The sequence below is a fragment of the Megascapheus bottae genome, chromosome 9 (assembly GCF_031878675.1).
Source record: "Megascapheus bottae isolate mThoBot1 chromosome 9, mThoBot2.hap1, whole genome shotgun sequence".
In the NCBI taxonomy this organism is placed as follows: Eukaryota; Metazoa; Chordata; class Mammalia; order Rodentia; family Geomyidae; genus Megascapheus; species Megascapheus bottae.
This window is the reverse complement of record NC_143517.1, coordinates 52,972,760-52,999,531: the sequence shown is the minus strand read 5'-3', so window position 1 is coordinate 52,999,531 and position 26,772 is coordinate 52,972,760. Positions and strand designations below refer to the sequence as shown.

The 26,772-nt window shown below is 39.8% G+C and overlaps 1 protein-coding gene across 1 annotated transcript; it reads right to left on the bottom strand.

The window, feature by feature from the left end:
- Positions 1–891: 891 nt before the first annotated feature.
- On the bottom strand, positions 892–26,772 carry Mal2 (mal, T cell differentiation protein 2). Its single transcript, XM_090339309.1, has 4 exons — positions 26,529–26,772; positions 13,349–13,519; positions 7,074–7,229; positions 892–3,191 (listed from the first exon to the last, which is right to left on the bottom strand). The coding sequence occupies exons 1-4, from the start codon at positions 26,658–26,660 to the stop codon at positions 3,120–3,122; spliced, it is 531 nt and encodes a 176-aa protein (XP_090195435.1). The 5' UTR covers positions 26,661–26,772; the 3' UTR covers positions 892–3,119.

Here is a 26,772-nt window from a genome sequence, read left to right as displayed (position 1 = left end):
GGTTTTGTGCATGGTAGGCAAGCACTCTACTATTCGGCCACACTCCTGACCCTGGCCTAAACTCTTATAACTATCCTATTCTAAGACATTTAATGTAAACAACAATGCTGTTAAACATTCTGCTAAGAAATTATTGGGGATAAGAAAAGTCATATTTGAATTTATGCATACAGTTTGGGGGAACTGTGGCACACAGAAATTATGAGTCTACATTTTAGGTGCTACCTCACTAATGTCCCGTGTTCTCATTTGGTAGAGAGGTGGCCTGGGTGGTTTTTTTTTGTTGTTGTTGTTGTTGTTTTTCCTATTGTCCTGTGTGGGGCTTGGACTCTGGGCCCTGGTGTTGTCTCTGAGCTCTTCAGCTCATGGTACTGCCCTACCCCTTGAGCCACAGAACCACTTGCAGTTTTCTAGTGATTAGTTGGAGTCTCAGGGTATTTAGTTCCAGGGCTGGCTTTGAACCATGATCCTCAGATCTCAGCCTCCTGAGTAGCTAAGATTAGAGGCATGATCTACCTCACCCTGCTGGCCAGGTGTTTTTAAAAGTGTAAGAATTAAAAATAATAGTATTTACTCCTTCAGCCTGTTCTGATAAGCAATAAACTAATGCTTAATAAAAATACTTTGAACAGAGCCTGACATGCATAAAATTATATATGTATATATGTCTTGAAAATGAAATGCAAGACAATTCTCATTTAAACTTCCTTTATAATATTACTTTCCCAATTTCTTTATATTCATCAAAGCAAAATTTACTGACATTTTTGAGAGTTCTTTTATAAAGATTTTATATAGAGTTCTTTTATGAGCCTAGAAGTTCTATGAAGTTTATATCAACCTTTAAATGAATTGCAAAGTGAACAGTGTAAAAAATTAATGACAAAAAGATTACCAAATGAATACTTTATTAGAGTCATAACACTTATAAAATAAATTTCTTTTCATCATGGAGTTATCAGATTTTTAAGACCAACCAACCCTTCCTCATTTTTACAGCTAAGATATATAAAGAAATTCTTAAATGTCATAGTTCTTGTTCAAGTGCTTTGTCACTCAGTTCACAAATCCAGAATGCAATGAATCTATAAATCTAAGCATTCAGTGTTAGGTGAGCTTTAGGTTTGGTTCTTGATGATCTAGAAGCAATCCATTTGCAAAAATGTCACCAACACATTTTAATGAAATCATTTAATGTCACCAAGCATGGCCTGTTTACTTTTTGGGAAATAAAATAAAATCTCACCACTAAATTCTAGCAGAATACCTTTACATGATTCCAAGTAGAATGCACAATATCTCTTTATGGCACATTTATAACTTTATAATATATAATTCAGAGTACAAGATTAGGCATGTGGCATGGAGCTAGAAAAACATCATAGGAGTCAGGTATGATAGAAAAGAAATGACATGGGTATAAAGTAGTAAGACTGATATCTTCAAGCCACACATATTTAAATGTGTCTCGTCTTTATAATGTTACCACAGCTAGGCCCTAACAAGGTTCTTCTTTGTAGGGAAGTATTAGATAATCAGCATCTGATTCCTGCATATTGAGCATGGTACTAATTCATAGCTTTTTATGTTCTATAAGTCTAACAGTTCAATTGTATATCGCATTCTTAGGGGATGATTCATGGCGAAATCAAAGGCTGAAAGGATAAAGCAATAGAAAACATTTTTTTCCCCTAGAAATAGACCTATGAGGGCTATTGGAAGTACCTTATGTGGACAGTTAGATGTAGGAATTATAGCTTAACCCCAACTTGTTCTTCCATTCAAGTTAGCTGGTACAATTCCACTACTAGGGCCAGTACAAGAAGGTTAAAATGGTTTCCTGTACTATTTGGCAAGAAACAAGTTTTTGTGCTAGCTCCTCTTTTAAACTGATTTTGTCTATCTGTCATCAAGTCACAACAACAGCAAACCCCATAGACATTCTGACTATTATCAAAACATAGAAGAATCTATAGCTTTATGTTATATTTAATAATGTACTTAAATTTAACTCAGAAAGTTAATTAGAAGTTACTTCTTCAGGGAGCTCTATTTGGAAAAGCTTCATGTACATAAATATTCATCTGTTCATGCACAGGGCAAACAACTGTGTTCTGGAGCATAAATAAACCAAAGTAAGACATAAATAGTGAGATACCAGTTCCAGTAGTAATTAATAGTCTCAGAGGATCCCATGTGAGAACTCTCCAAGGAAAGTCCTGCACAGCTGTTAAGATATCATTAGTTTAATTAAACATCTAGGGTTCACTTCATAAATTGCTTTTTCCTATACCCATGGCATGCTGGAATGAGCTTGAGAAATAAGTACATGCCCTTCTAAGGGTAATTATTTGATCATTAACAAAAAAGTGTTATTGAAAAATGATACTACATATGATATGGCTTGTCTAATGAAGTTTATGCACTTTCATGACCAGTTCCATAAAAAACAAAAACAAAAACAAAAAAATAAGACATCTGAAGTTTTATGCCAGAAGGTGACAGACTGTAGACAATAAGCCAAATTCTTGTTTCCCCCTATCTTTGTAAATAAAGCTTTATTAGAACACATCAACACTTTCTAGTTTATATACCGTCTATGTAGCTGCTTCCATGCTGCAGCAGTAGAAATGAATGGCTGTGGCAGAGACAAGATGGTTGGTGAAGCTTAAATAACTACCATCTGGCCCCTTTGTAGAAAAAGTGCACCCATTCCTGTTGACATTGGAAATTCAATGGCAAGTCTATTCAAAATGTGTTAAGATACTTATTAAGATCCTTAACTAATATTAAAGTTCAGGTAACTTAGCAACCAAACCAAAGGGATACTATTTTTTTTTCTTGAAAAATATCTGTGTATTTTATGAACAAGGAGGGGAACAGGTTTTTTAAGAAGAAAAGAGATAAGACATAAAACAAAAGACTGCATATCTAATACAATAAAGTTAAAAATCCCATCCATGAAATAAACACAAAACTTCACTTTGATTCTCCCTCTGAATCAACCAGGCAAACTGCTTATGGAATACTGTTCCATCTGGACAAAACACTAAACAAATGGATCAGAATATAAAGTTGACAAGGGAAACTGGCACACAACAGTTAGTTTCCAAGGAGTGTTACGGCCTCCATCTTCGTAAAGCCAGAACCAAACTGCAACCATAACAAGCTGTCGTCACGAAGGCAAAAATCTAAGAAGAGGAAAGAAAAACAGGTATCAGGTGCATTCCACTGACATTAGGAAAACACTCCTCTGAGAAACTATGAAGACTGACCAACTTAGCTGATGCTATTTTAATACTTACAAAAATACCTTGTATTGGTCTTTTTAAAAATGTGTTTTTTAATTTTCTTTTTGAAATGATTTTCAGTAGGTGTATAAAGAAGTTGCAATTCAGCAGAGCAGTTTATGAATATGGTATGTCTCCATCAATGCCACCTCGTTCAGCACTCTCAGCCATCCGTCCCATGCCCACCTCTTCACTCACTCTTCTTCAGTTTTAGGATATGTATTGAATTTTTTTGCCATTTAACAAAGCAATTTATGTATACATTGTGATGTGTCACCCTTCAACATCTTCTACCCCCTCTGACTCTTCTCTTCCCTATTTTTCTCAGTTCTGAGGTAAATACAATGTATTCTTCCTTACATTCTACTCCTTTCCCCCATTCATTTTAAAAGAGTTGCCATTTAACAAAGCAGTTTATAGATATAATGTATCTGAATCAATGTCACCTCTTTGAATCCTCTCACCCATCCCATCCCTACCCATTCCTCTTTTAGTTTTGTAGGATATGTACTGGATTCGTGTTCTTCTTTTTTTTTTCCTTCTTTGGTCAGTTGTGGGGCTTGAACTCTAGGCCTAGGTGCTGTCCCTGAAGTCTTCAGCTCAAGGCTACCACCCTACCCCTGGGCCTGGGTGCTATCCTTGAGCTCTTCAGTTCATTCATTGCCCCTTCTTTTAAGCATTTTTGGCTCATAGTAATTTTCTTTCTGAAGACGGTCTTCTGTTGAACATTTGTTCACACACTAGACTCAGTTATTAAGTATTTATAAATCCCAAGCACTGTATTAAAAATTCAGTATGAGTTATCTATTCATATTGTGGTTTCATTGCTAAGAAAGAAAATAACTATTACAACCTAAGGATGTAGAAAATCATTTCTATGACTTTTGAAGTCAACAAAGGACACTCAGAGATGAATCATAGGCCTGCTCTTTCCTAGGTAGGAAACAAGCTTCAAGCACAGGTCTGCAGCCAGCTTGGAATGGCCAGCCCTGGTGTTCATAGAAGAGTCCTTTAGATCCAACCGGATAGGTTTCTACTATAAGCCATAGAAGATAGCGGCCACATATCCTTTTGGGTTTAGAATCCATAAAGAAATAGTTTCATATGTAATAAGTTTATGGTATGGTATGGAGATTCTTAGCAGAGAACTTACTCAGGAAAGAAATTTTAGAATCAGCCGTAGACTAACTATTATGTTCACCTTTTTTTGGTGGATGTTCTCTGATTTTTTGTTTGAAGAAATGCTGGGGATTGGACCCAGAGGCTCACAAATGCCAGGCAAGCTCTCTGTCACTGAGGTACATCCCTAGCTTTGCTACACCCTTTTAAAATGAACTGTTATCTTTAAGTGGCTGTACAAAGGAGGTTCCATTTAACAAAGCAGTTCATGAATAGAGTACATCTTGATCAGTATCACCCCTTCTAAGTTCTTAGCCCACTCTGACCCACAACTTGACTTACTGTGCTTAACTTTGTGGTATATACAATGAATTCTGAAAGACTTCTATAGTGAAAAATTTAAAGATTGGAAAAAAAGATTGAAGATTTAAGGACATGGAAAGAACTAAGCTCCTAGATTAGGTCAATACTCCCCAAAGCAATTTATAAATTCCATGTAATACCCAACAAAATCACAGTAACATTCTTCAGTGAAGTAGAGACAGCAATTCAAAAATTCATATGGAGAAACAAAAGGCCTGGAATAGCAAATGCAATCCTTAGCAGGAAGAACAGTTTTGGAGGAAAAACAATATAAAACTTCAAACTCTATTACAAAGCCATAGTAATGAAAACAGCTTGGTACTGGCACAAGAAAAGGCAGGAGGACTAATGAACTGACAACTCAGAAATGAATCCACAGACCTCCAGCCATCCAATATTTGATAAGAGTAAAAAAAAATAAACTGAAGAACGACAATTCCTTTAACAAGGGGTGCAGGCTAAACTGGATATCCACATGCAGAAACCGTATGCTATACACTTCTAATCTAGACATTCTCCTTTGAGTGAGAGCAAGTGCTTGTGAGATCTACTACTAATGAAAAGGAATTTTCCTTTTTTTCTTAAATATAATGAAAAAGAAAGAAAGGTGAAGAATTTTAATGCAATGTCAAAAATAAATGGCCAGTTTATTTTAGTACCCCGAAAAGTCAGGTTTTAGAGAACTACCTGGACTGGAGTATGTGGATGAAATGAGATTTAATATTGAAGCATGTGGAGGTTTCTTTCTTTTTTTTTTAATAAGGCAACCACAAAGGAAGGACAATGGGAACAAAGTCAGAAAAGAGACACAACCAGAACTGAATTTCTATATGAACAGCTCTGAAAATTGGGTCACTGGGGGCAAAAGTGTGTTGTAAGCAAGTAGTGATATCAACCAGAGCACCTACCATGCTTATAAAAGCAAGTCAGGGTGATTTATCAATAGACAAATTTAGGACTACTTTCACTGATCCAAGGAAGTGAGGATCTAGTTAACACTGTGGAAAAGGAAGTGTTAGACCTTGGGAAACGCCAGAAGGAAAATTCAATGGGAATTCTGATGGGAAACTGTCCAACTCCAGTCCTTCTGTTTTGTTTTATAACACTAATAAAATAAGCATTTTTTTTCCAACTGAGACCCTTGTATCACAAGACTAAGAAGCATTTCATTCCATCTGAAGGAGTGACGAGATGGTAGAGGTGGTTTTATTAAAATGAGAGAGGCTTACTTTTGTCACCTTCACTTTTTTTTTTTTGTCAGTTGTGGGGCTTGAACTCTTGGGCCTGGGCGTTGTCCCTGAGCTCTTCAGCTCGAGGCTACCATTCTAGCACGCTGAGCCACAGCGCCATTTCCAGTTTTTTGGCAGTTAACTGGAGATGAGTCTCACAGACTTTCATGCCTGGGCAGGCTTTGAATCGTGATCCTCAGAGCTCAGTCTCCCGAGTAGCTAGGATTACAGGCATGAGCCTCGGTCACCTGGCTTATCTTCCTACTTTCATCTTCAAAATAATTGGGTTTGAAATAGGATTTTATCAAATTAAGTGATCTACCTTCACATGGAGGTTGTGGTAAATATTAATTTAGCATAAGGCAAATGCATGACCAAATTTTCTTTAACATGTCTGAAAAGTAAAAGAAGTGACCAACACAATTATTTCTTTGCTGCACAAGGTCCAGCACTGACTTGCTATCGTCTTACATGGATGTCAACTGTTTTGTGCTTTAGTTCCCAGCGCAGAGGTGAGAATAGGGTTAGTGTACGGTAGTGATTATGTGTGTAATGCTAACAGAAATAACACACACACACACACACGTAGATACAAATATATCCTAGTCTTTGAGATAAGAATCCACCAGCAGTCCACCAGCTCTCCAATAAAGACTCCCAATTCAGTTTCTTGAGTGGTGGCTTCTCTGTGTCTCGTGACTAAGTTCCCTTTACAACAGATATATTCATGTGTCGACCTACATATGTTTACATATATATATATATATATAATTATTTTATGCACGTCTGGGGTTTGAAGTCAGAGCATCACTCTTGCCAGGCAAGCACCCAGCTCTTTTGTTTTCATTATTTTTAAGCTAGTGTCTTGCAGTTCGGCCTGGGCTGGCTCCAGGTCATGCTTTTCCCACCTGTGTCTCCTGCAGTTGGGATTACAGATGCATGTCATGAGGCTCAAGGCAAATGGCTAGTCTTAGGAAATCACAGATCACTGTTGCCTGAGGAGTGTTAGGAGACAGGGAAAGTGGAGGGGCCGCGCTGGTAAGCTGGTCTGCTGTCCCCATGGGCCTCTTACCGTGGCTGCCACATTGATGTTGTACTGGTTGTCACTCAGGAGAGGCTGCATAGTCACAGTTGCATTGCATTGTAGGTCATGCAGGGAGGTGGCTGCTGCTTCCAGTAAAAAGGCTCCAAAGTAGAAGACAAACACTACAAAGTGGTAGGCAAAATCCTGAGAGACAAGAGAGAGGGCTTTTTGTTTGGTTTGTTTTCTGTGTTTCATTTCACTTGATATTTAGGTTTAGCAAGAACAGAAGATGTCATCAAGCAATCTTAAAGAGTATTCATTGTTTAATTTGGTTATTTCCATAATATCAGTGCACTGAATTCTAAATGGAAATCAAGAAGCTTGTTTTATTTGGTATACTGGCAAACCTGATGTAATAAGTTTTGGGGGGTCATGGGGCTTGAACTCTGGGCCTGAGCGCTGTCCCTGAGCTCTTCAGCTCAAGGCTACCGCACTACCCTTGAGCCAAGCCCCACTTCCCATTTTCTAGAGGTTAATTGGAGATAAGAATCTCAGGTCCTTTTGTGTCCAGGCTGGCTTTGAACCTTGATCCTGAGATCTCAGCCTCCTGAGTAGCTAAAATAATAGGTGTGAGCCACCGTGAATGACTTGATGTAATAAACTTTATAGTAACAGTCATGATTTTAATTTACACAGATAATATCAATGAACATAGGATAAACAAGGAATCACATGCTGTCTTTAATTCAAGTAATATGTCATGTAAATTATATAATTCTTATGATAGTTATGTGTATCATAATTAATGAATCTTACTTTTAGTCATAGAATGCAATGCTATATATCCCAATATTCAATTTAAAACAAGTCATATATTTCTGCAAAAAAAGTATTACAACAGTTACTAGGTTGTTTTAAATGTTTCTGGAATTAATGTGAAGTGTGACTGTGATATAGTTTGTATCATTTTATTTGAGTTAAAATTCAACTTATTTGCTATCAGCTCCTCCCAACCATTTCTTTGAGATTAAAAAAAAGTCTGTTTCTTGACACAAAGATCTTGAGAATTTCTAGAACTTCTATTGTCCTTAGCTATAGTGACCATCTCTTGAACTTACATCTCTGTGTCTAAATAGCATTTGCACTAACATTTTTTTTTGCTAGTCCTGGGCTTGAGCTCAGAGCCTGAGCACTGTCCTTGGACTTTCTCAAGACTAGAGCTCTACCACTTGAGCCTCAGCACCGCTTCCGGCTTTTTCTATATAGGTGGTACCGAGGAATCGAACCCAGGTCTTTGTGCATTCTAGGCAAGCACTTTAACCAGTAGGCCAAACTCCCGGCCCATGCACTAACATTTTTCACTGTCATCTTCCATCCTCCTCTCGTACACAAACATTGTATTATTACCTTTTGTGATCCATTATATTAGTGAGGGTGTGTGTTGTTTGTCACTGTGAACTAGTGTCTTTTACTCAACATGTCCATCATGTCCTTCTATCTTCTTTTTTCAAGGCTGAATAAAATCCCATTGTGTACATGTACTATTTCTCTGTGTGTGTGTGTGTGTGTGTTACAGCACTATGCTTTACAGTCAAGGCCTCATGGACTTGAAATTACACAGTGCTTTTCTGGTATCTCTTTCCTTCTTTGTCATTATCAAATTTTAATCAGCACAATAGTTGCATAATCATTCCTTCACTGCCATATTTACTTCTAGACCTGGTGTACCAGGGTTCTCAGTAAATATTCCTGACAGGTAGAAGGCTAGACCACAGGATATCTGGTTATCCTGGGTATTTTGATTCCTACTGTGTATGAATTAGGCACACACACAAAGATCTTCTTCCTGACACACAGTTTTGGGGAAGGCCAGGTTCTTTATGCTAAGATGGAGGTTGGCAAATAGATCTATGCATAGGAACTACCTGGAAACTTGTTCAAACAGATGCCTAGACTGTAGCCCTGGAATTTCTGACTTAGTAGGCTGGGTTAAACCTGACAAGATTCCAGTTACTATTGATGCTCCAGTCACAGGCTGCAGTCCAAAAATGAGGTACATTTTCACTAGATGAACCTGGTCTTTTTATCCAAGTCTCCCTCTCATGCTCTTCTCCTCTACCAATGGCACTATATATGCGGGAATCTTAATAGCAGCATGGAGAAAGGATTGATAGCCACTCGGATAGTTGAGAACAATAACACTTGTTATCTATTGCAAAAAATTATCTTAAAGGTCAGTAACAAAGTGGATGTGGGAGTGACAAACACAGCTCAGGATGTTCACAGTGTTAAATGATGTTTATAATAGGAAAATAATCAAACTCGGGTCAGCTACACCTTTGAGGAATATAGAAAAACAAGTTTAAATATACGGGATTTTTTTAAACAGCTCTTTTATTACGACTTCCTTCCTTAGCATTCCTTGCCCTAAAAGTGGGGAGGATTTACAATATGGAGTCCACTCTTCAAAATTAGGAAAGTATTTTTTTCTTTACGAAACAAACTACCTAGCAATTTCAACATCAAAAATCTTTTTTTCTTCTGGTTAGAATGGACAAGTTTTTAGCTTTATACTGAACATATCTAGTGCTGTGAATATGAATTTATTTGCATGATTAGTAAGACAAAAGTATTGTAGTAGATATTCTTTAACAAATACTGGTAGAAAATGAATCAGTTATCAAAATGCATTCTTGCTTTCCTCAATAATTACCACGGGGAAAAAATTACTAGTTAAGGAAGTGTTTAATATAAAGTCCTTGAAGGCAGGAAATGGTTCCTAGAAAATATGCTTACTGTATTATGAACCTTGTATGTGACAATCACTATAGCACTTGGTTTCTATAGGTTGAAAACTCCTAAGCTCAAAACCAAATTCCATAATGCTCCACAGTCTGAGTATTTTTAAGCAGTAAAATCCTGTCAAATATTCCCAAACAAATAACCTCTAAAATTTAAAAAAAAACTTTTGGTGCCACAAATTTTGGATATGGTATAGTCAACTTGAACCATTTTTTTCTTTTGCCAGTCTGGGTCCTTGAACTTGGGGCCTGAGCACTGGACTTGGGCTTTCTCAAGGCTAGAGCTCTACCACTGCAGCCACAGCACCATTTCTGATTTTTTTTCTATATACGTGGTACCGAGGAATCAAACCTGGGTCTTCGTACATGCTAGGCACTCTTACCACTAGGCCAAACTCCTGGACTTGAACCACCTTTTTTTTTGCTTCACCAATGGTGTCTACTGTAAGTTGAATATATAACATATTTGTATATATGATATATAATACTTATAAAATATTTATATATACTATATGATAATCCTTTCCATGTATATGACCTTTGAGACAGACTGGTAAGTCTTCCGATTTCAATGTCCCTTACATATGGTTGTACAGCTAAAACAACAAAAATCATTTCTATTTCAGTTAGCAGATAGAATGTAGACAGACCGCTATAAATTGGTGGGAAATTCTAATTTAAGAAAACCAGTACATTACAAAGGATATTAATATTGTACTCAATTCCAAAAGTAATTCCAAAGGTAATAATACAAGTCAAAAACAATACAATCAACAATAATAAGGACATATGTCTAATCAGATTATGAATGATATTAAAAATACATAAATGTTAGTACAGACATGCACTGACCAATTGAGAAAAATGCTGGGTCCTGTAGAACACTGGATACAGTGCTTCTAGGGATTAACATCTTAGTTTCCAGGCTACTAGGAGATCCAGGAAGGTCACAGAAGAATAAGGACAGCGGGTGGTATGACATTTTGGGAGAAATGATTTGGGGAAGTGATTATTGAATAGTGCTGTGCCAGGAGGGGTAGGGATACAGAGGTTCAAATTGTTCTAACAGTGTTTTATTTTTTGCCAGTCCTGGGACTTGAACTCAGGGCCTAGGTATTGTCCTTGGACATGTTTTGCTCAAGACTAGCACTCTGCCACTTGAGCCACAGTGCCACTATGGACTTTTTCTGTGCATGTGGTACTGAGGAATCAAACTCAGGGCTTCATGCACAATGGCATTTTTTTTGAGACTGATATTAAAAGTAGCTGGTTTCCTCTGACAATAACACTGCTTCATTACCATAATGTATGGGAAAGCCAAACATTTATAAAGAGGAGATTTGGGATCCATCTGTAACCTAATTACAGATCTTTGATTTTCATCACATGACCAAGTAATAAAAAAATGTTCTTTAAAAAGAAAGTATGTTTAAATTTTATTTTTGAACTGGCATGCATCTATTAGTAATATGAGAAGGTTCCATGTGGTATTTCCACATATGCACACAGTGCACTTTAAACAAACCCACCTCCTCTGCCTCTTCAAATTCCTTTCCTCAATCCTCCCCTCATTCCTCCCCCTTTTCCAAATAGCATTTGGTCTGTTTCTAGCACTTTCTCTCCTCCCCACTCCCGATCTATAGATATAGATCTCTTATCTCTTTGTAATATCCTTTGGTCCTCTTTGCTCCTCAGTATTCCTTACAGAAATGTTTCCTCATCATTAATGAGAAAACAGGGAAAACATTGTAGGAACATACTATAAGCAAGGTAATACAAATAAAAGGGCTGTCAATGTTCTGAACCAAAGGTCTCAGCATGTTTAAGGAATTAGGATGATTACTGATTGATTACTATATCTAGTCCTCAAATCACTGTTTCCTTTATTCTTTAAATGGAATCAAATAAAGTAAGTATTATTTTTTACATTAAAAAGGAAGAAGTTAAAATTCAGAGATGCTACCTATTTTGTCCATGGCCACCTAGCATGTAGAAAACAAACATAAATTCAAAGCCTGTGAATAATTGTAACCACTGAAGTCTACTTCCTTCTTGGCTTTACATTAAGCTGTGCCATTTTCTGAGGACTGGCTTAATGTACAATCACACTTGCTACAGTTCACTGTGGGTAACATTTGAGATTAGCATCCTCTTGCTGTAGAAATAGATGTTTCTGATGCTGCTGAATAAAATGCAAGTGTACTTGGGAGAACATATATATAAAGCCTTATAAACATTAGATTCAGATGTAATGGGAGAAATCTTCATGAACTTCAATTAAAGCACTCTTGACCATGACCTGGCAACATGCTCTTCTGGGACTATCTGCAATAGGCCTACAGAATGAACAGCCACAAACTTGAAAGAAAGATGCCATCCTTGTCTATCTCATATTGTTGCAGTATTTCACCTTGTTATCTGATACATTGTACATATGTGTATTTGGTTGTTTGAAATCCGATAGGGAAGGGGAGAAACAAGATGAGGGGCGAGGGTAGTGGGACAGAAATGGGGATCAAGAGAAAGGGTATGTGAAGTAATGTACCCTCTATCTGGTGAATATAATGTAACCCTTCTATTAATTACAATAAAAATATATGAAAAAAAGAAAGATGCCATATATACATGGAAAACAGAAAGTAAGTTCATCCAATTTAATGGTGTCATAATTTGAAATATTGTTTTGATTGTAAATTTGCTACTTCAATATTTAGTTCTTAAAAAAGTATCCGTTCTTGCTGATTTAGGTCAGGGATTGATTATAAAATATATTCCTCTCAAAGTATCTGGAGAACAGAAGATAGAAGCGAATATGGTTTTCTGAAAAGAATATGGCCCTGAGGTTCTATGGGTCCTGATTCGAAGGAATCAATCCACCAAGTATGAAAAAAGTTAAGATGATCCCTGTATAGGCCATGTTCAGATGATTGTTTTTTTCTTTTGTTTCCTAAGCAATAGAGTAAAACAACTATGCACAAAGCACTTATATTAGGTTATGATAAGTAATCTCCTATAGCAAGTATCTGTAGGCTGCACACAAATTCTAAATTTGATTTTTCTGCGGAACTGAGCATCAGTGGAGTTTACTATCTCTAATGGTGAGGATAGGGAGCCGGAAGCAATTCTACAAAGACAGGGAAGGAAAACTGGAGATGCAACTGTCTAAAGCAGAACTCAATGGAAAATTTGAAGACACATGATAACGGAAGCTCTCAAAGGCCTCTATTTGTGCAGTTGACCAATATAAGAAAATTCATTTGTTTTGCATGAAGTGAAAGTTTATACATAAAAGTGATCTAGATCGTGAATGCCTTCTCATTTCTACCAATGCAGGAACAACTGGAGGCTCTTCTGTTCATACAGGCAGCCACTGGGAACCCCAGTAGCTCTTGTGGTCTCACTTTTTTTCTCCCACGTGGAACAACAAACAACTACAACACATATATTTTGGAACAGAATGTGGCACTAATGAATTTCAAATGTTTTGTTAAGGCAGATATAAAAGAAATAAAAGTCCCTTACCAGGAAGTTCCAGTTGGCATTGATTTGAGTCACCATTCCAGTGAGGAACACGGCCAGGAAGAGGAAGGAGAAGAAAAAGGCTGTCACAGAGACAAACATGACCCATCCTTGTAGCAAAGGTAGCGGAACGTTGGAGGAGGCTACCAAAATCCAGACAAGACCTCCAAACAACTGAAAGAAAAAAAGAAAGATAGGCTTGTATATATATATATATATATATATATATATATATATATAATAAAAAAAAGCTGCCTTTAGAGCCTATATCATTTTCAGTATTCTCTTTCCTACAGAGATTCCAGCCTACATTCTTTAGACAACATTTCTCTAACATGATGCAAGATTGCTCTTTCTCCCCAGGGACCGGATCTGACCCTGGACCTGGACCTTCCTGTAGGTCTCCCTTCTTCCACGAGGATGCCCAGCATTCTCTCATCATGTGAGACTATCCTCGTGGGATCTAACCATTCCCCTGTTAATCTACTTCTGTAAACTATTTCGTATTCCCTTCTCATCTTGCCAGGTACTCTTCAAGCTACTGTAAAAGAGCTCTTGGATTCACTGCTTCTTAAAAGTTTATTAAAAGAACAGTGATTGCTAGAGCCAAGAGCATGGCCTAGTGGTAGAGTATTTGCCTAGCATACATGAAGCCCTGGGTTTGATTCCTCAGTAGCCACATACACAGAAAAAGCTAGAAGTGGTGTTGTGGCTCGAATGGTAGAGCACTAGCCTTGAGAAAGCCCAAGGACAGTGCCTAGGTCTTGAGTTCAAGCCCTAGCACTGGCAAAAGCCATATAAATAAATAGATTTAAAAAGAAAAACAGCAATTGCTAGGTGCTGGTTAGTTCACACTTGTAATCCTAGCTACTCAGGATGCTGAGATCTGAGGATCTTGGTTTGAAGCCAGCCTGGACAGAAAAGTCCCTCTGAGACTTTGTTTCCAATCTGTCATTTAAAAACTGAAAGTGGTGCTGTGGCTCAAGAGGTAGAGTCTATGTTATCTTTGAACACAAAGAGGCTCAGGGACAGTGCCCAGGCGATGAGTTCAAGCTCTACAACTGACAAAAACCAATGAAGAAAGAACAACAATCACTTAAGACCTTTTATTTATTTATCTTTTATTACTGTCAAGTAGTTGTACAAAAGGGTTTCAATTCAACATGTCAGTTTCTGAACAAAATGCATTTTGAAGCAATTACTTTCTCATTTCCCATAGCCAGTGGTCATTTTCAGGCTTCATCATGGCCTATTTGTACAAGTGGTACCATTTCATACAGAATAACCTGCACCTGTTGTTCATGAAAGCAATAAAAGCTATCATTTAATCTGCTAGGTGCTGGCCATCTGATAGATGGATTGGATAGTTAATACATCAAAGTATAAGTCAAGCATTGTTCTAGGTGCTGGGAATGAAATGATAAGCAAGTTGCACTTGGCTTCTGCCATCCCAAAACTCAGTTTATTACAGGAAAGGGATAACTGAAAAAGTGATTGTTTAAAAATGGTCTCTCAACAGTGTAGTAGTGATCCCTCCTGGCCACATCCCCTCCAGCATCTGTTGTTATTAGTTTTCTTGATCCTGGCCATTCTAATTGGAGTGAGGTGGAATCTTAGAGTTGTTTTGATTTGCATTTCTTTTATGACCAGAGATGTTGAGCATTTCTTCATTTGTCTATAGGCCATTCTTTTTTCTTCTTCAGAGAAGACTCTCTTTAAGTCTTTGGCCCATCTTTTACTGAGATGGTTGTTACTTTGGAGATTAGTTTTGGAGTGATTCAATTTTTTGAGCTGTTGATATATTTTAGATATGAGGCCTTTGTCCTTTGTATGGTTAGTGAAGATCTTCTCCCATTCTGTAGGCTTCCTAATTAATTTACTAGCTATGTCCTTTGCCTTACAGAAGCTCTTCAGTCTAATGCAGTCCCACTTATCCAGCCTTTCTCTGATTTGTTGTGTTTCTTGGTCCTTACACTGCTGGTGGGAGTGCAAACCACTATGGAAAGCAGTATGGCAGTTCCTTAAAAGACTAAACATAGAACTCCCCTATGACCCAGCAATTCCATTACTTGGCATTTACCCAATCATCCAGAAACAAGGGCATACTAAATCTACTAGCACAATGATGTTCATTGCAGCACTATTTACCATAGCAAAGATATGGAACCAACCCAGATGTCCCTCAGTTGATGAGTGGATCAACAAGATGTGGTATTTATACACAATTGAATTCCATGCTGCAGTCAGAAAGAATGACATTGCCCCACTTGTAAGGAAATGGAAAGACTTAGAAAAAAATCATATTAAGTGAAGTAAGCCAGACTCAAAGGAACATAGGCCCAATAGTCTCCCCTCATTTGTCATAATCAGTAGAAACCTTGGGCTCTCCTAGCAGAAATTTACAATAGAACAAAATTTAGAGACATTAGGCTAAATAGTAGGACACTAAATGTATGGACCTCCAGGATAAGGAAATAAATGCCATATAATGAGTAGTAATTGTTGTCCTTAATGTACTATGTTATCTCTCATCTCTTTTTGCCATCCCTTGGTAATCTCATATTGTGTACAATATTTTACCTTGTTATCTGATCTATTTTATATGTGCTTAATTGGTTATTTGAAATTGGATAGGGAAGGGGAGAAATCAAGATAAGCGGGGGGAGGATGGGAGGGAAATGGGGACCATGTCTTGAGAAAGGGTATCAATGTCTGTGAAGCTATGCACCTCTTATCTGGTGAATATAATGTAACCCTTCTATTAATCACAATTAAAAGAATTCAAAAAAATGGTGTTTCATAAATGTCATGACTGAGCAACTACTGTTCACTGCAATTCGGCACAAATATATGTTCAACATGCTTGTAAAGCTAGAAACAATCAAAGCAAGGACAGGGCTGGGTGTGAAGGGGAAGAAGGTGAGAGTGTTCCAGGGTCAGACTGCAGAGAGTCTAACCCAGATGAGGACTGCAGATCAGCAGGTGTGAATAACGTGTGCCAGAAGTGAGAGCCCTGGGCTAGAGACAGCTAAAGGGGCCATGGAGATGGGCTTCTGCTAAGACAAGAGTGGAGGGTATGATCAACTTTGAAGGATTTTGGGAAAAACTGTGAGAAAGAACTGGAGAAGAAAGTGCATAGATCTGGAAAGGTCACCAGAGACGGACTCCAACAATATGTATTTATTAGCACTAAGCTGTTGTGAACAGAAAGAAGTGGAATGGATTTCTGGTGTGGGTAACTTTTTCAGAACTTGGTTTGAACTATAGGTCTTGAGCATGCTTGGCTGGCACTCTGCCTCTTGAGTCATGCTTCTAGCCTTGCTTTTTGCTAGTTATTTTGGAGATGTAGTTCAGCAGATTGTTCTTCCTGAGCGAGCTTCTATATCTCAGATTCATGAGTAGCTAGGATTATAAGTGGGAGGGCACCAGTATCCAGCAACTGAGCTACTAGCTATGAGTGGAAGAATACAGACCGTGAAATGGGGGTAAAGAAACTGGTTTTATACTATTCAAAAAGCCATGTACTCATTACCTTACTTACATAACTAAAAGCCCTCTGTACATCACCTTTACAATAAAACAAAAAAAATGGGCTTTATGAGTCAAATGCCATTGGTTTCCCCTATGCTCTAAAAATATATGCATCCTTTGCAGGGCATTAGAGGCCTTCAGTTATTGGACTTTGCTTTATGCTATTAAGTCAATCACATTTTGTATTATAAAGGAAAAAGTTCTACAGCTCAAAGCAGCTCAAACACAGAGCTGTTTCACAGCTAGGTGGTCTGCCACTTGCTGGTCCAGAATGTCATTCTTCCCGTGTATATCTGAGAAGCTACCACTTATACTTAACCTTGAGCCATCATCTAAAAAAATCCTTTCTGCATTGCCCAAGTATCCATCCCTCCTTTTCCTAGATCCTCTCCCTAGTAGGGCTTGCTCACACGGATGGATAAGACATGTAGTAATCAAATCCCCCTGGCTTCCATTCAATATGCATGAATGGACATTAGTAGCACAAGACTTTTTAGGTTTCTGCATTCCAAACTGTTTAATTCCATAGTAATCCTTTCCTAACTACCAGTCAAGTACTTGTTAGGTTTGGTAACATCAAAACCTCAGTTCTGTACTTGCCCTGAAGAGGCTTCAGGTAGACAAGAATCCCTCCCTCTTTTCTCTCTCTTTCTCGCTCTTGCTCTCTCTCCTACATATACAACACTACCAAATACATGCCTAGTGAAAGAAATAGATTAACAGTTTGAGCTTCAATATTAAAAATCAGTAGTCAGTTGGATCTTGCTTATTAAGTATCTAAATGATATCAGAATCATAAAGATCACTGGAAGTTAAAAATACAAGTTTTAATTAAAGATTTTTTTAAAATGCTGTCATATAAGTTGCTACTACTTTGTAGAAACAATTTAAAAGACATAATAAATTATTATTTGAGTGTTAATGAAATGATAATTGTAACACCAGTTTAACAAAGTTATAACTGTGGAAATGCCTCAATTTCAACTTTCAAATGAAAAATTAACAATCAAGCCAGAAAGTTTTAGAAAATAATTCTAAAGTAATGAATATTAATGTATATTAAGTTTTAAAATTGTCACTACCAGATATTAAAGAAATAAACTTGATGCTTGTGAAAGATTGCCTAACCTTTTATGCAATTTGATGAATATTTTATGGTAATTAAAATGTCATTAATGGATCAGTCTAGGACTGGAGGTAGGGTTTAGTAGAAAACTTGTGTAGCATGTGTAAGGTCCTAAGTTTGATTCTTAGCACTACAAAATTTTTTTTTTAGTGGCTGCGAGTTTGGCCGAGTGGTAGAGTGCTTGCCTAGCATGCACGAACACCTGGGTTCGATTCTTCGGTACCACATACATAGAAAAAAGCCAGAAGTGGTACTGAGGCTCAAGTGGTAGAGCTCTAGCCTTGAAAAAGTTCAAGGACAGTGCTCAGGCCCTGAGCTCAAGCCCAGGACTGGCAAAAAAAAAATTAACTCTGCCACTATGAATGACGTACATTGCATTAAATGTAGTTTAGGAAGTGTTCATCATTATTTAATCTTAAGAAATATCTACTGGGAACCTACGTGCAAGTCCAACAGGCAATGAAGAGTAACTAGGCATGGCTTATCAGAGACAGGCTAATCAAACAGATAAGCACAGTCATATGAATACGATTAAGGCATTCTGATAACTTTATATCTCTATAAATAATTTTTTGGAATGAAATATCATTTAATAATCCTAGACTAGAGTTAAAACAAACCAGCCTCAAGTCTACTTGTAGGGACTGAAGAAGAACTTTTAGGAGAAAGAAAATAAAGCAAGGCTAGGTCTCCAGGAGCTCCAACTAAAGAAGAAAGAGACACAAGGAACAGAGTGTGGTAGGGTAGGTGGTATAAAAACCACTCAGCACACTGTGCTCTGCAAGCCTGGAAGGGGAGAGGGGAAATGTATGGGAGGGGGTGCACGGGGGTCTGGAAAAGGAGGCAGGAAGGCTGCTGAGAAGTGAGCTTTCAACAGGCTCAGGCTAGACTACAGGAAGTAAAGTACAACAGTGTGGATGAAGCGTTCAGTCATATTCACAATTACAGCCCCTCATATCTCTCAGAGGCTTGGAAAGGAACTCAGCGCTTGCATGAAAAGCAAACAAATTCATCTCCTCCTTTGTGATGTGTGTGTGCAGTAGCACAGGGAAAGGGTGTGAAAAGGTCTTCCCTCTCCACCAAACCTGAGTCAAGTCCTGTCACAGGCTAGCCTTAGATAGGCAGAGAATACAATGAAACCCTTGTCACAAAAGCCATGTTCCTCATTCAAGATCTCTAGATCTTTGACACAATTATTTCTTTCCTATTCCACAATTTCCTTATGACAAAAGCTACTTTTCCTCCCAACTTTCCAACCTGGCTCAAGATTAATAGCTGAGATTAGGAGAGAAACAAATAGATAGCCTATTGATCATATATACAGACATATATTTTATATGTACATTGATTATATACATATATATTATATATATAAAACCAATGTTCTGCATGTTTGCTTCTCTTCATGCTTTAGAAATTTTAGATATTTAGTATCAGACACGTTTAGTATGAGTGACTCTGGAGGGAATTGTGCTTTAGGGGTGAAACAGAATCAAAATGATTAAATGTGAAGAGAGAACTCTTGATAAAGTGTCATAGCAATAGCAGAGTGTACACACTGTAGAGAAAGGCACCCAGAATGCCATGCTTCACCCACATTGTGTCACCTTGGATTTGAGTCCACACTCTGCTGACTACCTTCCCTTTATATTGCTCCTCCCTAGTGTTCTGAAGAGTCTGATATTTATGGACCAGATAGTCAACTGCGCCACACCTCTAAAAGCTACTTTCCTCCCAAGTAAGGTGAAAGGGAAACCCTCCTAGAAGTACAAACACACATCTCAGGTAGTTAGATATGCATGTTCTGAGCTGCATCTCCTAAACTAAACCTTTCCTAAAATGAGTCATTTTTTTTTCTTTTTAGTTTAACAAATACTTGTCACTTTACTTTGGCCTTTGCAGATCAGAGACTTGGCTAAATCCCTTCCATGAGAAGAGCAGGGAAAGTATTCTTCCACAAATCTCACCAAGTTGTGCTTTCATAGTGGGAATGGACACATGTTTTACCACCACTAGAAATCCCCTGGAAACACAGCATTGGGGAACAAGTAACTTTTGATATTCTGATTGTATTTGGCTACACAGACCTTTCAGCTTGTCTCCTATGTGAATGGTCTGCTTTGGCTCTCAAGGTGTTCCTTCCATAAACACCCCTTTGCTTTTCAAATGGCATTTATTTCCTAAAGATTTGTATTAAATGTGCACTCTGGCCCCTTAGCTAATACTATGCAAACCAATGAACACTTCTGGTTTGGGTATACATATATTACTGAACTAAGTAAGCAAGTTAATCCCTACCCAGATCCTTTTTTAAAAAAAAATTCAGTTAATGTTTAGAATGAGAATATGAAGAAGCAGAGGAATCTGAAGAGATAAAAGTTCAGTTTAATATCCCCAAAGGGGAAAAATAAAACTATTTAGACTTTTCTGTGTACAACATATAACCCTTTAATTCTCTTGACATTTACACATTGGACTTTTCATCATTCCTTCAGGGAGAATAAGTATCAGAAAGTCTAGAGGGATAAAAAAGCCCAACAAAATAGAAACCTGTCTCCCAGTATGACTAGTAGAGTCATTTTGGTCAGTATGTGGAAGCTCATGAAGACAACAGAACTGTTAATGAATATTTCTTACTTTTTAAGCACTCTTACACTCCAGAATTACCTTATCTGTTAGGAATTCCTATTTTAATGGATAAAAAGTAAGAGGCAGGGGTTTGTACAGCTCAGGGACAAATCAGGCAGGGATATTTTTAACCTAAATAACAATTAGTTACCTACAAGCATGAAAGATGATTTTAAAAATCAAGGGAAATATAAATAACATAAAGGAGCCTGTACACATTTCTCCTTTGTGATGTGTGCCTCCCAATTTAGGGTAAGCATCACCTGTTTAAAGAACTGAAATGAAGCTAGGTGCTGATGGCTCATTCCTGTTAGAAGAGGCTGCAATCTGAGGATTGCATTCAGACAATCCAGGGAAGGAAAGTCTGTGAGACTCTTATCTACTATTTCAGTGTCGAGTATGTAAATGTTGAGAAGAATACATACATCAGTAAACAAGGAAGCAATATGCAATGGCACCTAAGCCAGGGGAGTCTTTCTGAAAGACATGTTACTGAAGTCTAGTTAGACAGACAGGAAGGAAGGGAGGGAGGCATTGGTGTGACAAGTTCTTTGTGTGTAGGATATAGCTTGATGGGCAGGAGCTAGAGTGCAGAATGTGGAAAGGAGATCTCCTTGCTATGGAAGGCAGGCTGTAGTATTCTGTAGTGCTGCTACCTGTGGGCTATGCTACATTGTGAATGAACTTCCACTCCCATGGTTTGCCTTACAAGCATATCTACCCGCAACAACACAGTATCTGTTGTTTGAAGTAGGTTCTTTAGTTCTAACAAAATAAAAATCAGAATAAAAATTATATATAAAATATATTTTATATATATTTTATATATAAAATAAAATTATATATAAAATAAACTCCTGAGGGCCAGGAGTTTGGCCTAGTGGTAGAATACTTGCCTAGCATACACAAAGACCCGGGTTCCATTCCTTGGTACCATATACATAGAAAAAAGCTGGAAGTGGTGCTGAGGCTCAAGTGGTAGAGCTCTAGCCTTGAGAAAGTCCAAGGACAGTGGTCAGGCCCTGAGCCCAAGCCCAGGACTAGCAAAATAAATAAATAAATAAATACATACATACATACATACATACATAACTACAGAAAGAAAGAAAGGAAGGAAAAAAGAAAGAAAGAAAGCTGAATTGTAGATCATGTGTTTCCTAAGTAATAAATTTCTAGGCATTTTGAACACTTCTATATCATAATATTTTATGAGCAGGCCCCATTGCGATCAAGATCTAATGTTCTAGCGCAAAGAGAGAAAACTGTATGCATCAGAACATTTATGTGAGTCTAGACTCTAAGATTTGGGTTGAGAATAACTTCTCTTCCATAGATTTTGCTGCTTGAGGGCTATCTGCCTCCTGCACAGCCTCAACGCCTCACCATTAGCCTTTAACGTTCTTTTCTGGGGGTGTGTGTATATGATTCTTCTCACTTGTATCTTACATTTAAGTTGTGTAGGATACCAGGAGGAGCGGGGCAAATTTTATATATTTAGTTAACCTTCTAAACCTCAGCTTTTTCTTCCCCATCCTTCTTTTTTCAGGTGTTATTTCACGTTCTCAACATCCTTCGTCTAGACTACAGGAATAAGCTCCTTCATGGATCTCCCCGAGGATTCCGGAGGCATGATGCTAACTAGGTTTATCCCCGTTCTCATCACAGATTCAAAGCTGTGGCTGCCCCAGCGAATCACAACCTCAATTCTGGTTGCAGGGTTTCCTGACTTTTTTTTTTGTCAGCCCTGCCAGTCACATCAAGAAAGTCAACCGTCAAGAGAAGCTTCCTGCCATGCTTTCTCCTGTCTCTGAGGTTTGTACATGGATGTTTCCATCTGGAATGTTCCCTTTTGATTGTTTAAGGAACTCCTGATGTACACATTTAAGGCTGAACTTAAATTCTACCTCCTTGACAGCTGTGTGTCCTGGGTTTCCTGGTTATTCTCTACGTAGTTTCCTCCTAATATTTACTTGGACTTCTTTTAGCACTTCGTATATGACACTGTTATTTCCTTTTTGACTTGACATTCCACCACATAAATTCTTCTAAGGACAGGAACTACACAAATTACCCTATTTCCAGAGTTAAAAGAAAACCTGGCTAGGCACCAGTTGTTCAGGCCTATAATCCTGGCTACAGAGGAGGCTGAGCTCTGAGGATCTCCATTCAAAGCTAGCCCAGGTAGGAAAGTATGGGAGACTCTTATCTCCTATTAAGCACACAAAAAGCCAAAAGTGGAGCTGTGGCTCAACAGGTAGAGTGCTAGATCTGAGTCCAGGCCCCATGCAGGGCTGCTCATGCAGGCATGTGCACACATGCACACACACAAACCTGATGCATAGTATGTTCTTAATTATGATAATATATTAAAGAAATGAAAATCATTTTAGTACCCAAGCACTGAAGTTAGAAGTATGAGAATCTTCTAATTCCCATAAAGATATGAATGAACAGCTTGGGGTGGGGGGAAGGCAATGTAGATAGATTCCTAAACATGAAACTTGAAATACATTGAATAATGAATTTTATACTTTTTTGGTGTTTGATACTATTAAATTCAGTCTTTTTATTCAGACTGAAAGTAAAAATGCTCCAATGTCACATTCTTATAGATAGGCCTGTATGGAAAATGTTTTAGTGGTCACTTTTTTTTTTTTTGCCTGTCCTGGGGCTTGAACTCAGGGCCTGAGCACTGTCCTTGGGCTTTTCTCAAGGCTAGCGCTCTACAACTTGAGCCACAGCACCACTTCTGGCTTTTTTCTGTGTACCTGGTACTGAGGAATTGAACCTGGGTCTTCGTGCATAATAAGCAAGCACTCTAGCACTAGGTCAAACTTGCAGTCCCAGGTCATTCACTTCTTATAGGAACTCTTTCTTCCCCAAAGGCAACTGCTTTTTACATATGTGCTCAAGGAGGTTATAAGGCTTTCAGATAAGGAGAGAGTCTAAGAACAATTGCTCCCAGAAAAGTGCCTAGCACATAGTAGGCATTCAGTGAACACCTACCTGATCAATGATTTGAAAACATTCACTAAGGAAAGACTGAGAGATTTAGAAATTATGTTTTCCATCTTAAACCAGAAGGCATGGCTTTGTAATACTAACTTGACATTTACTCTGTGTCTGGGATGAACTGGTAAGTACAGCTGAGGCCCAAATGCAAAGGTCTAGTACATACCAATATTCTCCACTTATAAAGCGGGAGTTATTCTACCTAGTTCCAGTAGGCTGTCACTATTTGAAGCTCTTGTATTACCTCTCCAATAAATGGCTTATACCTTTGACATTGTGAGTGAGGAATAATTGGGGAGATCAGAATTGAACTCTTTGAGCACAATTAACTAGTTAGTTTTACAACTAAACTCAACAGCTAAGTCTTCTATTGATGCTCCAACCTATTCTCAATGAGTGAGTGGGCACAGATGAAGAAATCTTGGAGACAAATGAACTTGATGGTAAAAAAAAATGAAAGTGTTTAAAGCCATCAAGATACAGTACACTGGCAGAGGCTAAAATAACTGGTCTTCAGAATAGACTCACCTAGCATTTGGGTCCATACATGAGAAAGTCTCACGTTTTAACAAACAGGGAAAAGAATTTCTACAGAGTCACAGGTAAGAATGAATCAAGAATAAGAAAGGATAACTGAGATAACTAGGGCAAAAGTGCCTCAAAAGTGGTTAGTTACTAGGTGTGCTGGTGCATGAAAAAGAAAAAGGAGGCAAAACGAATGGGTCTGGGAAGTGACAGAAGTCGGAGACCTGTTTGAGGGGTTGGTTAAGGTACCGGAGGAAATGAAAAACTGACAGGGATGAACTGGATGTCTCCACGAGTCTAGAATCCACCCATCCCATCTGTTCTAGCACGGGGAGAATGTACACTTGCAGAATTGTCTTCTGTAGAGAGCCTGGACAAGCCTCTGGCTATTGCCAGCCACGGCTGTGCTTGACAATCTTCCAGGGAGGACCTAAGCTGGCTCTGGGTGGTCCCCCAGAGATTCTGACTTAATTAGTATGGGTTGTTAACAGTATGTGTTTTTAAAGCTGCCAACTTATTAAATTCAGCAAGATTTGTGAACTAATCACTGAGGGTAAGGGGGTGGGGCTAGGGGATATTGAATACTGTCATTTTCTACTTTTCTCTCACTTAGAACTCCAGAGTTTCCCAAACTGTGGCATGGCCCCAGGTGGTTCTTAAGGTGGTACTTGATTAACACATGGCTCAAATTTCATAGACACATTCACACACATGTAGATAAGTATGCACAGGAAAATACACAATGTGTATTTATCGATATATTTGAATAAATGCTAGAAACATGCGACCAACTATGATCAAATCTGGGAATTCACTGTTGCTAACTTTAAAGATGAGGCTAACTTGAAAGTTTTAAGATGGGAGTCTGTTTTGTCTGAATGTTTTGTAAATTCCAGCACAGGAAGCGTGTAGAGATGAACATGAGATAAACTTCTAAAAGAGGCAGATAAGAACCTGGGCCCTGAGGAACAGGGACAGAAAAGAAGCCTAGAAAGAGTGACATCTTTCTTTGCAGATCTTCCTGTTTTAAAGGTGTGTCCTTCCCACAGCTGGGCAGCTCATCCAACACCAACCATCCTTTCCTGTTCTTCTCATTCTTCTGACCTGGATGCTTCTGACCTGGGCTCAAACTCAAAACAGAGTCTTGGCAGCCCTGAAGTCGCCATCGAGTTACATAGCCAGCTTGCCTGTGTCTCTCTTTTCAGATTCAAATCTAGGCTGAACTGAACTTAGGGAGGGTGGCTTGGCTACTCTGGCAGAGCAGGCCAGAAAAATCAATGCCAGGGAAGGTGTTCCAGGTACAGAGGTGAAACCGGAGTGAGCCACATCCAGGTCATGCAAACTGGCCGGAGAGGGGACAGGAAAGAGATGACAACTCCAAACCTGGCAAACGAAACCAGCCGCTGCCTTGCTAATATTTCACTCCACTTGTCATTCTCAGGCCATGATGCAACTCGGGTTACCCAATTCATATTTGCACATATCCCCCCACCCCCACCCCCTGCCCTCCCTGTCCATAAGGAGCTTCAAAAGCTTTCAACTCCAGAAATTTCCTTCTTAAAAAAAAAAAAGAAGCTCAAGTGTCTAAGCTCAAAGAAGGGAGCCGGGCAGGCAGGGTGACCTCATCCTTTCCGTGAGGCTCCCCGGGTTGGCAGGGGGGGTTGGGGTCTGGTAGGTTAAGGCAGAGAGGCAGGTGTGGAGGATGGAGGGGGGCGGGCAGTGGCCTCGCCCTCCCTCCCCCTCCCACTCTCCAGCCCTTTGAGGAGCTGTCCAGTGCCAGGCGCACACACCTCATCCCTCCGCCCGACTCCTGCCTCTGTTCCCTAATCCAAAGGGCGCTCGGGGTGGCCAGGGTGCACTGGAGGAGGGGGGGAGGGTGTGGGCGGAACGAGCCGTGCCCGGGTCTCCAGCCTCCCCTGCCCACGTCCCGGCGGCGTCCGGGTCACCCCGGGCGTGGTGACACACCTTGGCGCCACCCCCAACAAAATGGCAGGTTAGCAACAGGCGGGGCCAGACGCGCGGGTGCGGCCTCCAGCCCCCGCGAAGCCCCCCGCGGTCCGCGCCCCGGGCCCGGGTCTCCCCGCCCGGCCCCCGCTCCGCCCCCGCCCCGCCCCTCCGCCCCGCCGCGCGCCCCGGGCCCGGGTCTCCCCGCCCGGCCCCCGCTCCACCCCCGCCCGGCCGCTCGCCCTGGTCCCGGGTCTCCCCCCCCCCACCCCGCCGCCCCCCTCTGCCCGGCCGCGCGCTCCGGGCCCGTCCGGCAGCCGGGGCCCGGCAGGTGCCGGCTTCGCAGGTGCGGGTAGGGGAAAGGAGAGGACTCCGACAGGCCCGCGCCGCCCCCGCCCCGCCGGGAGCCCCACTCACGATCTCCAGGCAGACGAAGGCGCCCGAGTAGGTCCGCAGGATGTCCGGGCCCGCGGGCAGGGTGACCAGGGGCGCCGGGAAAGACACGGCGGGGTTCGGGGGCGGCGGGACCGGCGCTCCGCCGGCCGACATGCTGCCCAGGCCGTCGCTGCCTCTCCGCGCCGCCGCCTCCTCTGGCCGCCGCCGCCTCCCGGGTTCGGGCCGCCCGCGCGCGCCGTGCCGCTTCGCGGGGTCCCCGCCAGGC

Coding starts and splice junctions, on each gene's coding strand:
- Mal2 (XM_090339309.1), bottom strand. CDS start 26,660: ATGTCGGCCGGCGGAGCGCCGGTCCCGCCGCCCCCGAACCCCGCCGTG. Junction 13,520..26,528: donor CCTTCGTCTGCCTGGAGATC/GTGAGTGGGGCT, acceptor TTTTTCTTTCAG/TTGTTTGGAGGTCTTGTCTG. Junction 7,230..13,348: donor ATGCCAACTGGAACTTCCTG/GTAAGGGACTTT, acceptor CTTGTCTCTCAG/GATTTTGCCTACCACTTTGT.